Source organism: Cannabis sativa, chromosome X, assembly GCF_029168945.1.
Source record: "Cannabis sativa cultivar Pink pepper isolate KNU-18-1 chromosome X, ASM2916894v1, whole genome shotgun sequence".
Taxonomy (NCBI): domain Eukaryota; kingdom Viridiplantae; phylum Streptophyta; class Magnoliopsida; order Rosales; family Cannabaceae; genus Cannabis; species Cannabis sativa.
This window is the reverse complement of record NC_083610.1, coordinates 12,047,472-12,063,686: the sequence shown is the minus strand read 5'-3', so window position 1 is coordinate 12,063,686 and position 16,215 is coordinate 12,047,472. Positions and strand designations below refer to the sequence as shown.

General features: G+C 37.3%; 1 protein-coding gene across 1 annotated transcript; it reads right to left on the bottom strand.

Moving 5' to 3' along the window:
- Nucleotides 1-3,515: 3,515 nt before the first annotated feature.
- Nucleotides 3,516-10,953, bottom strand: LOC115704533 (BRCT domain-containing protein At4g02110). The gene is made up of 10 exons (XM_030631761.2): nucleotides 10,627-10,953; nucleotides 10,440-10,529; nucleotides 10,135-10,239; nucleotides 9,343-9,444; nucleotides 9,154-9,238; nucleotides 8,803-8,872; nucleotides 8,640-8,684; nucleotides 5,739-8,471; nucleotides 4,753-4,969; nucleotides 3,516-4,390 (listed from the first exon to the last, which is right to left on the bottom strand). The coding sequence occupies exons 1-10, from the start codon at nucleotides 10,705-10,707 to the stop codon at nucleotides 3,818-3,820; spliced, it is 4,101 nt and encodes a 1,366-aa protein (XP_030487621.2). The 5' UTR covers nucleotides 10,708-10,953; the 3' UTR covers nucleotides 3,516-3,817.
- Nucleotides 10,954-16,215: the final 5,262 nt, after the last annotated feature.

Genomic DNA, 16,215 nt, shown 5'->3' with positions numbered 1-16,215 from the left:
GACTCTTCGGTCTCTAACGCCAAAAGGCCTTTCCGCTTTGAAGCTTGGTGGACAAGGGATCCTCGTAGTTCCTTGGTGGTGGATCAAGCGTGGGGGTCTGTTTCACATGATTGGGCCCCTGCTAGAGTGTTTAAGAAAGGTGGTGCGACCCGCCTGGCCCTGAGTAACTGGAATCGGGTGCAATTTGGCAAATTGGATTCTTGTATCTCTAAGTTGGAGGGTCAATTACAAGCTGTCCAGAGTTTGCTTGCTGGTGAAAGAAATTGGGCTACGGAGGTGGAGGTGAGGAAAGAGCTTAATGAGGCTTTAAGGCGGAAAGCAATTTACTGGCAACAGAGATCTAGGGTCTCTTGGATTAGGGATGGTGATAAGTGTACTAATTTTTTCTTCATTTCCGCCACGATCCGTAATAGAAGAAACTCGGTGGATAGTATCTTGAACAAGGATGGTGTGTGGATAACTAATAAAGAAGATATTGGTAATGAGTTTACTAGTTTTCTGGGTGACATTTTCAAAAACCCGCCTCTGGGCCCTCTACAAAGCCTAGACTACTTAATCCATGATCATCTCTCCCCTTTGGAGTAGTCTGAGCTTGAGGTCATCCCAGGTCACGAGGAAATTAGACAAACGATGTTCTCTATGGGAAGCTTGAAGGCTCCGGGTCCGGATGGTATGCCAGTTCTCTTCTACAAACACTATTGGAACTCTGTGGGACAAGACTTCTGCGATGCAGTTGTGGACTTTTTCCAGTCAGGGAATATGCATAGAGGCTTTAATGCTACAAATATTACTCTCATTCCTAAGGTCCCCAACCCAAAAAAAGTATCCCAGTTCAGACCTATCCCTTTGTGCAATGTGATTTATAAGGTAATCTCGAAAATCATTGCAAATAGAATCAGAGTGTTCCTGCCCAGATTGATCTGTCCTACTCAAGCAGCTTTTGTCCCGGGCCGGAACATCCAAGATAATAATGTTTTAATCCAAGAGATCATACACTCCTTCAAGAGAAAAAAAGGGAAAGAAGGGTTTTTTGCAATCAAAATTGACCTGGTTAAGGCATACGACAAACTGAGTTGGCAATTTATTGACTACGTTTTGCGTAGTTTCAAGGCCCCTGACAAGTTCTGCCATTGGGTACGCCAGTGTATCACAACAACTTCCTTCAACCTTTTTCTCAATGGAAGGAAATTTAACAGTTTGACCCCGGAGTGTGGCATTAGACAAGGAGACCCCCTATCTCCGTACATCTTTATCTGGGCTGCTGAAATCCTCTCGCGCATCCTTGAGCACGCCCTTGATAACGGTACCATAAGTGGTATAAAGCTAAGCAGAGAGGGCCCCAAACTCTCCCATCTGTTCTTTGTCGATGATCTGATCCTTGTTGGCAGGGCAAACCTTGATGAAGCAAGGGGTATGTGGCATTGCCTGGAAAAGTTTTGTGATTGGTCTGGTCAAAGAATTAATAAGCTCAAAACCTCCATTTTTTTAGCGGTAACACAAGTGATGGTATGAAACGAGGCATCAGGAAAGCTTTGGGATTGAACTGTGAAATGGGTAACATAAACTATTTGGGACTCCCGCTTTTTAGATCCCGCCAAAAGGATGCAGATTTTAACTTCATTCTTGATAATCTGGTGTCAAAACTCCATGCGTGGAAGTTAAAATCGTTATCAAAGGCTGGTCGTGCTACATTGATCAAATCGGTGGGACTTGCTTTGCCTATTTACACGATGCAGACGACAAAGCTTTCTAAAAAGCTTGCATCTAGGATTGATGGTATGGTGAGGGACTTCTGGTGGGGCTGTGAACAAGGTAATAGAGGCATCTATCTTAAAGCCTGGGACCAGTTGTGCCTTCCCAAGTCCCTTGGGGGGCTTGGATTTAGAAAGACTGTGGAGATGAACCAGGCATTGCTCGCCAAGTGGGGTTGGGCTCTGCTTACTGAGGAAGAGTCGCTATACTGTAATGTTCTCAGATCTAAGTACCTTAAGGGTAAACCGTTTTTTGACTGTGAGGTTAAGAGCTCCGATTCTTGGTTTTGGAAAAATGTGGTGCGATCAAAAGAGATTTTAAGAAAAGGGGCGTGCAAGCTAATATCCGATGGGCGAGAGACAAGTATTTGGGATGACCCTTGGGTTATCCACGGTACGGATTTTTACCCTAAGTCTAATTATCGTCAACAACGGGGCTTGGAGAAAGTGTCGAATTTACTGCTACCTGACGGGAATCGGGACACACCCAAGCTCCACAACCTTTTTGACCAGGAAACTGTTAGTAACATCTTAAGAGGCGGTATTCCGAGTGGTCAGGGAAGGGATAGATGGGTCTGGACAAAAGAATCAAATGGTCTGTTTTCAACCAAGTCTGCATATCTTATTCAAGCCCTTGATCGGGCTCCTATGTGCAACATTGCTCCGGCACTATGGAACAAACTTTGGAACTCAAAGATTTTGGAGCGGCATAAGGTCCATTGGTGGAGTATCCTTTCCAATGCGCTACCCTTACGAGCCCCTCTTGCTAAGAGAATGGGTTTTGAGGAGGTTTCCTGCCCTATTTGTGGAGAGGCTGAGGAGACCACAGAGCACTTGTTCCTGTATTGCAACTTTGCCTTCCACCTTTGGCGATCCTCTCCTTGGGGGGTTATGCCTGTGCTGGATTCAGGAGCCCGAATGTGGGACTGGGTTACTTTTCTATGGAATCTTAAATCAAGAGGAGTTGATACTGATGAGTTGTTCCTCTACGCCTCAATTGTGGTAGATACGATTTGGAGGGCCCGCAACGACAAGGTACATAATAATTCAATGGGTAACATTAAACACTATATTGACTCTATTTTGTCTTGTTACACAGACTATGGCTCCTGTCTTCTTTCCCCTCCACAGTCTGTTGAGACTCAGGCTTGGTCTCCGCCTCCGGAAGATTGGATTAAAATCAACTGCGATGTCAAAGTCGGAGGTGAGACTATGTGTACAGTGGCGATTGCGAGAGACCATAATGAATCAGTTTTGTGGGTGGCGGCAAAAAGGTTACAATTCACTGACCCACTCACTGGAGAAGCTGCAGCCTGTCTTTTAGCCATGGAGACGGCGGTCTCATTACATCATCCTTTTGTTTTAGTGGAGAGTGATTCTGATGTTGTTATCAAGAACCTAAAAGGGGATGACTCTATTTGGGGGATTGAGAACTATGTGCGTCATTGCAAACTCCTCTCTACTTTTATGACTAATTGTATTTTGTTTTATATAACTAGAAACTGTAACTACGCGACCCATAATGTGACTAAATGGGCATTTGCCAACAATGTTACGGGCATGGTAGAAATGTCTACTATACCTGTTAATATTTTTTGTAATGACCATGAAGTCTAACTCCAATTTTATTTTATTTATAAACGCATTTTTCAAAAAAAAAAACCAAATACCACCTAAATTTAATATTTAATACTTGTCCTCATATCAAATTACAAAGTAACATTAATACGTTCCTCCTATTGAAAAAAAAAAAACAAGTACATGGATAAGACCATGATATTAAAAATAAATAATTACATCCTCGCACTAATTACTGACTTATTACCGACCACTACTGCAAATCCAAGGCAGTATAAGCTCAAAAATTTCAAGATACAAGTGAACAACCAGTCCCAAAAAAAAGGGTCATGTTTAAACAATTTTGTTACTTAGGTACTTAGAGAACCTAATATATAAACAATGTCTAAATGAAATAAAATACAAGACTGCAGAGTGAAGACAGTCCATACAAAACGAAGTATAAAGTTACACACACACATATCTATCTGTCTACCTATCTAATCCATCTACTTACTGCTCCTCTTCTTCAATGAAGAGGTCCCCCTTTTCCTTTTTTTATTGGAAGATTGATCCCTGGTTTTGCTTTTAATACACTCCAAGCAAAACCAGTCATCCTGAGGAATATCTTCAAATGGAGGATCACAGCAATCAATATGGCAACCAACTCCACAACCTTTAGAACCATCTTCATTACCGCATATCAACATCACATCACCTCTATCACGAGACCCACATACCAGGCATGGTACATCTTTGTGATCTGGTGGTGTCAGCTCCACCACAACTTTCTCTTCTGCAATCTCTTGGAGTTTGGCAAATGATTTCTCAGCCCAACCGTGAGTGTTGTACAGCACATGCTTGTTGAGGGAATACCCGGGTTTGCATACGTATTCCACCAAGTAATCAGCTACCACACACGGTATTTCGTGCTTTAGAAACTCCTGGACCCATGCATCCACACGTGGCATGCCGGGAGAGATAATTGCAAAATCAACGTTTGAGTTGAGGAAGCGAGTGTAAGGTGGAGATGTTGCGAGTATGGTCCCATCCCCAGCCTTCACAACACGCTTCAGGGTGTCCTGTTTGATAACATTGCATATGGCAAAAAATTAGTCCTCTTTAGTATTGATTTTTAAATCGTAAATGGTCTAACAATCTGAACCAATTGATGTGAAATGCTAACATGAAAATACACAAAAAAAAATATATGTTAATTTCAAACTCTTAGCCAGAGTGTGAGCCATTCTGCCTACTTACAAGACAGGTTGAAATCCAACTCCACTGAAGAACACCGTTTTAGAGTTATACATACATATACATATAAAGTGAAAAATGTTAATGAGAAAAAGGGTCTTCACATGTTAGGCGAAGAGAGAAAACGCATTATGATCATAATCACTTATCAATTCTAAATGCAATAGGTTGTGTTAATTCAACGTACCAAAGGTGGTGCTATACATTCACCATAAATGAGTATGCGCATTCCATGAAGAGCACCATGACCTGTTCTTTGCCTCAAGAGACGCCACTTCCTTGGAGCTTCTAAGTTTATAGCACCATCTTCATTAAGGCCATTCTTGTACCATTCATAAGGTTCTTCTTCCAAGAATTTTCCCGCCTGGTTACAAGCCGTTAAATAATCCATCTTAAGAATCCACCTGCATGAAAGTTGCAAACAAGAGTTATAAGCAAGGTTTTAAAAAACGAAGAAAAACTACAATAAAATAGGTTTACACCTAAAAAATTAGCAGAAAACCTTCATAAAATATCATAAAATTCATAACAAACAACACATAATCCATTAAAAAGTCATAAAATTTATGAAAAGTACTAATTAGGTCTTCAAATGATAATTTACATTCATAAAAGGTTCGATTACTTATGAAAATAGTAAAAGTTCTAAACATATATAGAAACATATTCCTCATTCTAACTCAAATGTCAAAGAAGTCATAATGATCATCATTGTTTTCATGATCATCATTATCTTCTTCTGAATGAGAGAGAGGAGGGAGGAGAGAGAGAGAGCTGGTGAGATTGGGGGAAAGAGGAGTGGGGAGTCGGAGAAGAAGACAGCTGCTTAGGGTTTACTTTTTAAAATTATCTACTCTATTGAAATTATGTTAGAAAAGGCCCCAACTAACACCCATAAAGTCAAAATTACAAATGAAACCCAATTGGTGAGGACTGAGGCGTGCACCTCATACGCCTCAACACGAATCGCCTTAGAGGCATACGCATCAAGACCGCCTCATCAGGGTGAGGCATAGGCCTCAAGTCCAATAGCTGAGGCGTTGCCTCAGAATCGATTTTTCACCGCCACGCCTTAAGGCGCGCCACGCCTCGACCGATTTCAAAACAATGGTTATAAGTTCATAACTAGAAGGAAGTCCATATTAATCAAAAGACAAACATCAACAAATATACCTTCCAGATGCTGCTGCAGCAAAAAATTTCTCAGTCCGGCGAATAGGATCCGGAGCAATGAAGTGTGTGGCCTGGTAAGACCACTGATGCGAATCACGACAAAATTTTCCTTTCAGCCGCCTAATAACACTCTGAAACTCTTTCCGCTGAAGTCGATGTCCACTTAAAATAAACATTGCAGGTTCATTTTTAACACTGTTTGCAACTCCTCCCTCTTCCTTTGAAGAATTAGGTCTGCAGTTTGAATCCCTTTCCTTAACCTTCATTTGTGTAATATTAGATTGAACAACCGACTGTTCTCCATGCTTTTTATCTTGACTTCCATTTTCATTACCACTGTTAGTTGGCATGCTCTCCTTCTCTTCTTCCGCAGAGTTCTTTAACTTCTTCTTTCTGGATACTTTTTGGGGTTTTGGTTTAGGACCTGATTGTTCTCCATGCTTTTTAGCTTGACTGTCATTTTCATTACCACTTTCAGTTGGCTTGTTCTCCTTCTCCTCTTCTTCCACAGAGTTCTTTAACTTCTTTTTTCTGGATACTTTTTGGTGTTTAGGTTTAGAACCTGTAACAGCTTTGTTTTCCACTTTATCCTGCCCACCATTGTTTTCAAGCTCAATCTCTTCGCTATTAACAAGTTCATCAGATTTCACTACATCTGCCACATCCAGAACTTTCCTCTTAGTGGACTTCTTCTCTTTAGACGTTTTCCTCTTCAATCCATCTACCTTTGAGCTTGGTCTGACCAGAGCAGAAGTAGTGCTATCCACTGCATTGTCTGTTTCATTTCCTTTCTGGTCTTGTTCTGAGGTCATTTCCTTAATATTAGTGATGGCTTCATTTGATACATGCTGCTTGCTTGCAGATTTCTTCTGTGTCCCATTATCATTTTGTTTGTTGACTACATTCTCACACAACTGCTCAACCTTTTCTTCTGGAGCTTCTGTTTCATCATCAAGAGATTCTATTTGAGGCATAGCATTATCTCGAGATCTATTAGCATGTTCTGCCACTGCTTTTGTGGGTGCTTCATTGTTGACAATAGGAGAAGACAGTTGAGTCTTCTTGGTCATAGGAGATTTGTCACTCTCTTCTCCACTCAAACAAGTTGCTGCATTATTTTGGGACGTATTATTTTTGCCCAAGTAAATGGAACCCTTTTGGTTAGCAATAGAAACATTCTTCGGTCTTGTACCCAATGTCTTCTTTGAACCCGTCTTCTTTCCCAACGGTTTAGTAACTGACTTCTCATCTTCAACCAAGTTCAAACTAGAAGGGCCATTAGAGTTATTAGTATCTGGATCTCTGTTACTTTCATAACCGATACCAACCTGCTGATCATTCTGCACTTCCCCTGTAATGGCAGCCACAGGTGTAGAATTCTTATCAACATTGTTAAAGTCCAGACCACTAGATAAGGTTGTTTTTACTTGCTTGAAAGAAGATGGAGATGTCTTCTCATGTTTAGAATTAGAACCCTTGGGATCATTCATGTCATTCTTGGGTTCCCTTGTGTTGGCTACAGGTGTAAAATTCTCCTTAACAAAATTGTTAAAGTCCAGACCACTGGATAAGGACGTTTTTAGTCTCTTAGAAGAGGATAGAGATGCATTGTTACTTTCAGAACCCTTAATATCCTGCTGACCATTCTGGGGTTCCCCTGTAATGGGAGCCACGGGCGTAGAATTCTCCTCAACAAAATTGTTGAAGTCTGGACCACGGGATGAGAAGGATAAGGATGTTTTTACACTCTTGAAAAAGGATGGAGATGTCTTCTCATTTGCAAGAGCATGCTGCCCGCAGTCTGAAATTGTAGGTTCAGAAATAGGGAGGCCGCTTTGTGGCGATTTAGTTAACTTAGAGGAATGAATGGTAACATCAGTAGAGTGTGATTCAATTGCAGAGTTCACTTTTGCAAATACACTGTTAGAGCATCCACTACCAAAAGGAGCTCGGCTAGCATTAGTCTCATGGCCGCCATCACAAGAAGGCGCTGACCTCAGCCCAAGAATTTTACTGTTTGGTGATGGACTCTTCCTAAAGCATGATTTCACATTATCATTTATCTTTCGCAAAGTGGGACTACCATAGCCATTTCGTATCTCTTTTGGAGGCGAAAAATCAGTTAGCTTAACTCCAGAATGTAAATGTAGTGTGTCAACATAATCAGAACCAATTCTTCTCTTTGCTTGCGCTAAGGATGAAAGATTATTGACTTTGGGTTCACCCATAAAGTCTCTCTCAAAGCCACTTTCATTGCCTGATAATCTCTTCGGTGTCTTCTTTGAAGAACTTGCAGCACCAAACCTCTCATTAGAAGGAACCCTGTCAACACTCCGAGAATTAGAAGTCCAGTCATTCCTTGCATTCTTACCATCAGGAGATTCATAACGAGACTCAATTTCCTTGCTGTAGTAAGTCCCTTTAAGGATGCTAGAATTCTGATTCCCAAAATCCAAACTTGACGCTGGAGACATTCTTTTCCCCTCTCCATGCACTGAAAACTTGTCGTCAGTGGCATTGACATTTAAAGGAATCTTAGACTGTGGTAAATCAGGCAGAATATGTGGCGCCTCTGCAGCTATTTTGGGTGACGTATGTGTCTCTGGAAAGCTAGTTGCTATATTGATAGGACTTCTATGCACGTTTTCTACTACATATGGCCTAAGAGATGCATTTTCAACCTCATCCTCAGAATCCTTTGCCTCAGCTTCCATCATCTCCAACTCATAGCCACTGTTGAGAGAAAATGAAATCTAAGAACAAAAGTACGCATAAAAAAGCAACTGATAATCATATGAAAGTGAGGTAACTGTCTTTGAGCGAATAATAAGTAACATATGCTGAATGAATAATTTTCCGAACATTGAGAAAGAAAAAAATATATTTTAACGATCACCACACCTTGTGGTATAGTCAACTTCTGGAAGAATTTCCCACTCCCTTAAGCTGCCAGCAGAAGAAGCACGAGAAGAAGAAAAGTCAATGACTAAAATTTGGGAAACTTGTGTTATTCACTGTCAATGATAAGATGCTAGATCACACCAAGAATTCCACTAAAACATACCAATCTTCCAGCCAACGATGATTGACCAACTTTATCTTGTTTAATCTCTTCGCAAGCTCATATTTTTCTCCTACACAAATAAGTCTCATTAATTTCGATTGCTATTTAAGGCTTATTTAGTGGAAGAGAAGAGAATTACTGTAGAAGAAATATACATAACATAAAACGTAGAGCTACACATGCAATATATGTGATTCTTTTTTCTCCTCTTGAGTTGCACATTGAATTCATCCGAGAACAAATGGTGTAAGCGAATTGAAAAGAATGATTACTTGACAAAAACAAAAGCAAGGCACATATATGTGTCATGCACGTTTAAATCCCATCAATTATGGTGAAAAAAATAATTACCCTCAAATTTGTAGCAAATGAGATGAGTGACTTTATTCGCCACCAATGGCTTAGAAAAATGTGCACCCATTAAGGCAACCATATTCTGAGAAAATCAAAAGAATTGATTAATTGAAGTAATGAAGTATCTAGAATTCCATAATCGGAACTCAGGAAAAAGAAAAGAAAAGAAAAGAAAGATAGGTATACCATAATGTCTTCTCTGTCTTGTCGCTGGTATCCAGTCAAGCAAATTATAAAACTTTTAGCACCCGGTATGCCATTCAAGTCTCTAAGTGGTCTGTACATTACCTGCCCAAAAACTTAAATCTCAATCAAACTAGCACAAACTAAAGAGAACCCAAACTCAGTATCAATGCATGTATAAAATTTCAAAATCAAGCTACATATGAAAATCTCAATTAGTATTCCTTATGGGCGTTTGGTATGAGATTTAGACTTAATGAAAATGGAAATGTAAAATTTAAATTAAATTTGAATGACAAGAGATTTGTGTTTCCAAGTAAGTCTTACTTTTTAAATTAAAATAGTGATAATGTTAATCCCCTCAAGCTTATGGGTTTCATATTCTCTCCAAGTCTACTCCCTCCAACTCTATTCTTTCCAACTCAAACTCACATAACAAACACCCAATTAAGTGGTGTTCGGTTGAAAGGAATAAAAACATAGCTAGAATAAAATTAACATTCCAATACTTTAAAATAAAACCAAACAAAAGAATAGAATAAAATTGTTTCCTTCCATTCTATTTCATTACTCCACCTTAGGGATTTAATTTGGAAAGGTATCAACCATAGGTGATGGATAAAAAGCATTTCACTGTTGATCTATTAGGCGGAATTCATCAATGCCAGACTAATTATTCTAAATGAACATTGTCATGCAACATAAGCTGAAATTAACAAAAATTATTCAGACTCCCTTGTAAACCCAAAATCAAACAACCATGATAGAGCTAAACAATAATGTATAAACCCTCACCGTAGTGGCGTCAACAAGCATTCCAGCGTCAAAACTATGATCTACCCACAAACCAGTCACTACTGTTTTGCAATCTTTTCGAGCAGCAACACATAGAGGATCATCCTGAACAAATAATAAAGGTTTTAGACCACTTAAATTTCAAAACTAACATATGAATTTTGAAACATAGTTACAAAACTGAATTTATTTCTTTATTTTCCCACCATTTCAAGAAAACACCAAGAAAAATAAACCCAATTTACTTAAAGTAAAACAGAAAAATCCAATTACAATGGATAAGCAAAACACTTAAGAGCACTTACATAGACAACTTTATCCACAATCACATGTGTGCAGTTTTGGCAATACTGCCCAGTATCAACTCCCCCACCTTCCACAAGCTTAGTTCGAATCTACACGTTTTATTCAACCAAAATAGGTGAGAAAAAAACAAAACCCAAATACCGAAAAGAAAATTCAACAATATATGAAATGAAAAGACTGAAATACCTTGTGTTCATTAATGGAGTCGAATCCAAAGAGGACGAAACGGACGCCGTGAAATAGTTGAACTAATTGAGTAGTTTCCATTGTCGAATCGAAATGTCTTTCTGGGAAAAGCAAGAACTAGGCAAAGAAGAAAGAAATCTAACACAGTAACACCATGAATGAGAATCAGAAGCTTCTAAATCTAAAGAAGAAGAAGAAGAGAAGCAGAAGGAGAAATGGGTTTTTGGTGTGTTGAAACTTGTTGTGGAAGAGTCTTAACTAAAGGAGGGAAATTCTGATATTTTGTTTTTTCATTCAAATGAATAAGCGCGATAATAATTAAAAAAAAAAAAATATGGCGGAATTTGGACGTTCCACGTGGCACAACCAAGGACCGATCTATAACACGTGGAATGTCCCTGACTTGGATAAGGCTAGGTGAATGATGGGCTTGAACTTGGGAGTTTCTCTGGCCCGTGTAAGAAATTACATGAGGAAATTACACTCTATACCCTTTTTATGTTGTTCTCTTTCATTTTTACCCTCTTTTTTAAAGTCTATTATTTTTACCTCTTTTTTTAAACATTGTACCAATTTTGCCCCTGTAATTTCAAGATACTCTCCATGCGACTCTCTTATGTCTGGGTATTTTGGGTACAATACACATAAAAAGAGGTATGTTTCAAATAAATATAAAATTAGAGACAAATTTAGTTAATTGATTAATAAAAGAGGCATTTTTCAACTTAACCCAAATTACATGGTAACTGTGATCAGCCTCAGCCCAGAACCCCTTATTTTTCCTTTTTTTTCTTTAAAAAGAAAATAAAAAACAAAAAATTACCCTTATTATTTTAACCTTTATCCCAAAAAAAAAAAATTACTAAAGGGAGATTATATTTACATAAAAAAAATTAGAGTGATTCTCCAATGCACCCCCTTAAAAGGGATGTATCTACTTGTTTCGGCATATAGAAAAAAAAAATTAGTCTATTTTTTTTTTCATATTCATGTATGTTATAGCTATTTAAGGTACCTTACAAAATTTTGAGAAATTCAGAATAATTTACAATCTAGAAAATAATGTTCAAACAGTCTATTTTACACGCGTATAAAATAAAATAGTCGCGCGTGCAACACACTGTTTGAACGTAATTTTCGGCGTGTTAAACTTTTCTGAATTTCTTTAAATTTTACTGGATGTCTTAAATAAGTATAATTTACATGACTATGAGAAAAAAATCAACTAAAAAATAATTTCGGATACTAAAACAGATAGAGATGTATCGGTGTATCCCTTTTAAAGGAATGCATTATAGAATTTTCCAAAAAATTATAACTAAATTTCATTACTAAATTTACTCCGTTAGATCTTCTCTTTTTGAGGCTGATCGTACTTTTAGTGGAGATTCCCTACCCTCCGTATTTGCATCCTTAGTTTTGGATGATTTGGTTTAATAAATCTACATATATACGGATTAATAATATAATCTTTAAACTTCCTAATAAATAAATAATAGAACACACTAATAAACTTTTATATTCTCTTAATAATAATAATTATTAATATTGGGAATAAATTTTAAAAAAATATTATTTTATTTTGAAATTTTTACACCAAAAATCCAATTTACACAATTTATTACAAAAAAATTCCTACACGCTTACATCATCATTTTTACCTTTCCTCTTTCTTTTATTACAATTATACCACTTACACATCAATTCCATGCACAGACACGTGTGGCTTCCCTATCAACCATCAATCAACTTCCAATCACTTTCCTCTCTTTTTTCCTTTTGTTTTTCATTTGATTTTTGATTTATTTTCAGTTTTTCTTTTTTTTTAAAGATCAATAACCTCCATTATTGAAGCATAACTATCCACGATTCATCACGGTTTTTTCCTTCTCATTTTTTGTTCTTCCAAAATTTTTCAACTCCCACTAAAGTCACGATTCCTCACGGTTTTTTTCCTCTCAGTTTATTTTTGTTTCCAATTTCTTTTTAAAATGGCTATCACCCGTTCATCCTCATCTCCTTCCCCTGTTCAGAAAAAAAATTCTAAAATGGGATTGAAATCTCTAGCTAACAAAGCAAAGTGTAAACGTCCAATTATTGAAGAGTATGATTCTGATTTGGCTCCTCCTTTAACCAAGCATGGGAGGCCACATCCTAAGAAGAAATCAAAGCTCAGTGTGGAAGAGAAAATGGTTGGTGAAGTTTCTGGGAAAAAAGCTAGTGTTGCTGCCGAGGTTCGAACCGAGGTTGGTTTTCAGTTTCATTTTCGTTTCCCCATTTTTTGAACATTTTATTGTATTTCTAGTTTCTGCGTTTTTGTTTATTCTACTTTGTGAGATTTTAGGGTTTCGCTTTTAAAATTTCGTTTGATGTTGTTTAATTTTTTAGGTCTTTAATTTTGTTTGATCAATTTATTTTGTTCTTTTCTGGGTTTGGCTTTTTAATCAAATTGTATTTACTTTCGTTACAGTGTTCGTTTGTGTTTTAGGTTCTGTATGTGTTTGTAATTTATTGTTAGATATTTTTGAAACTTATGTTTTCGTTTTTGTGTGTGTAATCAGTTGGTTGTAGTATCCTCTTAGTTTGTTTATAGTTTAATATGTTTATGTTTGATGTGTTTTGGGATTTTTATTAGGTATAGTTGTTTACTGTTAGTTTTTAGGTATCAATACGATTTCAGATGTTTGCAGTTTATATTTTTATGGTTGTTTCTGTTTGGGAGTTTGTTTTTAGTTTTGTTATAGTTTTATTATAGTTGCTATACTTGATTATTCACAATTTATTTTTACTGTTGCCATTTTGGTTATGTTGCAGGTCTGGAACTACAAATTTAGTCTTTCTGATTATTACAGATCTAAATGTGTTTGCACTAGTCTTTTTTCTGTCATTGATGATATTAAGAAAACTTTATCTGTCAATTTACTGTCACGTTTCGTGAGACTCAATTTGGTCATTTTCTAGATATGCCTGAGTTTGTTTTCCATCCCCAAGTTGTTCATAGTCTATTATTGAGGGAAGTTTTCCAGCCCAATCCTAAAGAGTTTTGGGCTAAGGTTGCTGGTCGTTGCATACGGCTTAGTGCTGAGGAATTTTATTTGATTACTGGGATTGATTGTTTCGGTGATTGCAACAAGTTGTTGTTTTCACAGGAATCAAATCAGTTGGTGGAAACTTGTTTTCGTGGTGTAAAAACCATTGACCACAAAGCTATTGAGGATGCTTTTTTGGGTAGTAGGTGGGGTTTGGATGAGTCCCTTGGATTGAAACTGGATGTGTTGTATTTTATTCAGTGTTTTCTTCTTAGTAATACTCCTGATAAAGAAGTATCTAGGTTTGATCTAGATGTTGTGGATAGCGGTCGGTGGGACGAGTATTGTTGGGGTAGGGAATCCTTTGAATTGACTATTGATTCATTCAAAGGTGGAATTCAGCATGGGATTATAATGAAAAATAAGAAGGCAGAGAAGGGAGGCCAGTATGATGGTTGCTATAGGACTTTAGGATGTCCGTGGGTTTTTACTGTTTGGTTTTATGAATGTTGTCCTGCTATGGTCAACACTTTCTGTAAAAGAGTTTCATCTATGATTCCAAGGATTCTGAATTGGAGCAACACCATTGTGACCAAAAATCCAACTCTTCGAGACTTGAAGGGCAAGATTTTTGATTTGCCGTCGAACAAGGTAAAATACAGTTTCTTTACTATTTTTTTCAGCTTTATGTTGTTGTTAATAATTTGATTATTTAATTGTTTTTTTTTTCATTTTTATATTCTGTTTGATTATGCTGTTCAGTTAAAAATCAAAAACATATGTCCTACTAATGAAGAGAGGCAGAAGCTTCAACTTGAAGGTTTATTTCTTGATGAGTCTATTGATGACCGTGGTATATCGAAGCAAACATTTGAGAGTGGTTCATCTTCAAAGAAATTTGATTCAGAGGATATTGATTTGATGAAATCTAAGTTGGACATGGTCATTTCGAATCAAGCATCATTGGCTGAAGACTTCATATCCTTGAGGTGTTTTGTTGATCTTAATTTCAAGTTTGTAATGACTGTAATTAAGGATATTCAGCAGAAGGTTAATGCCATTCATCGTCGTCCTTCTGATGAGGTATTTAATCATAGTTTATTGTCTCTATTTTTCATGCTTTATTTTTAGTTTCTTTACTGTTTTATTTAAGTTGCATTTATGTTGTTTGAATCAGGGAAAGTCATCTGATGAGTTAGTAACTCAAGTTCTGATGATGATGATGAGGAGGAGGAGGATGATGAGAAGGAACTGCCTGATCCTGAAAATATTGATTCCGACTCCGATGATGGTGATGAGTTGGTTAAAGATTGTGGTGATGCTGATGATGCTGATAAGGTTGTTAATGATGTTCCTCCTTCTGATGTGAATCCATCTGAGGCTGTTAGAGGCAGTGATGAGAGGGCTAAGGATGTTGAGAAGCCAAAGGGCAATGAGTCTGGATTAAAGGGAGACAATTTTTTTGATGGGTTAAGCCAGCTTGAAATTGATGATGATCAAGTTGTGTTGGCTGGCTTGGAGGCTGTTCGTAAAATCCATGTAAGTGTATCTTAATTTGTTTGCAAGAAAATTATGTTTTATTTTGGTTGCTTAATAGTTTTCTGTTTGTTTTGCAACTGTTTAATTTCAGTATTTGTTTTTTTTAGGTCCCCCAACCCAATCCAGATGTTGTTGGTCAAAAGTCAGCTGCCCTTCATACTGATGAAGAAACTGAGGACACTGTCTCTAATACACCTCTGTTGGATAAGAGGAAGCGTGCTCCGGCCTTGAAATCTCCTTTTGTTGATTTTGGGTCGGCTGATGTGGGGAGCACTCCAATGGAGGTAATGTCCTCAGGTTCTCAATCAACTGGGGATGATAGGGATTTTAAAATGGTTACTTATGTGAAGGGCCTTTATGCTCTTAATGATTCATTTGCTGATCCCGTATCTCCTGAGATTGAGGCAAAGTTTGACGCGTGGATTGGTCAAGGCTTGCTTAAACATCCTAGGTGACTATTTTTATTATTTCTGTATTTGTATTCTGTTTTATTTTTCAATTTTATTTTGGTTTTAATATTGTTTTTTTGTTGTTTGTTTGTTCTTTTAGGCATTACAATTGTTATGTTGATGGTGCGAAGAAATTTTCCCCGGTTTTTAGGTTAGGTGTTGATTATGTGGAGGATAAAACATGGTTTTATCATTTGGCTACTTGCAACATGTTTATAAATGACTCGGTAAAGTTTCTATTTTCCATTATAGTTTATGATAGTTGGTTTTCAGTTGCTTTTTAAATATTTTTTTACTTTAGATACTGTATTAAAGTTTTTAAACAGTTGTTCAACCTTTTGATTTGTGTTTCTGTTATGTTTTTGTTTTAGCATATGAACACCATATTCTATTACCTTAGGAGAAAAGGTAAATATTGTTCCGTTGTTACATTGAATTTTGCAACAACTGATTATCTCTTTGATGATTCCATCCAAGCGTTGTACCACAAGTTCAACAAAGCCAAGGCAATGAAGACTAAGATATCGCACATTCATGCTACCCACCCAATAGCGCACTACATCCGAGGTTTG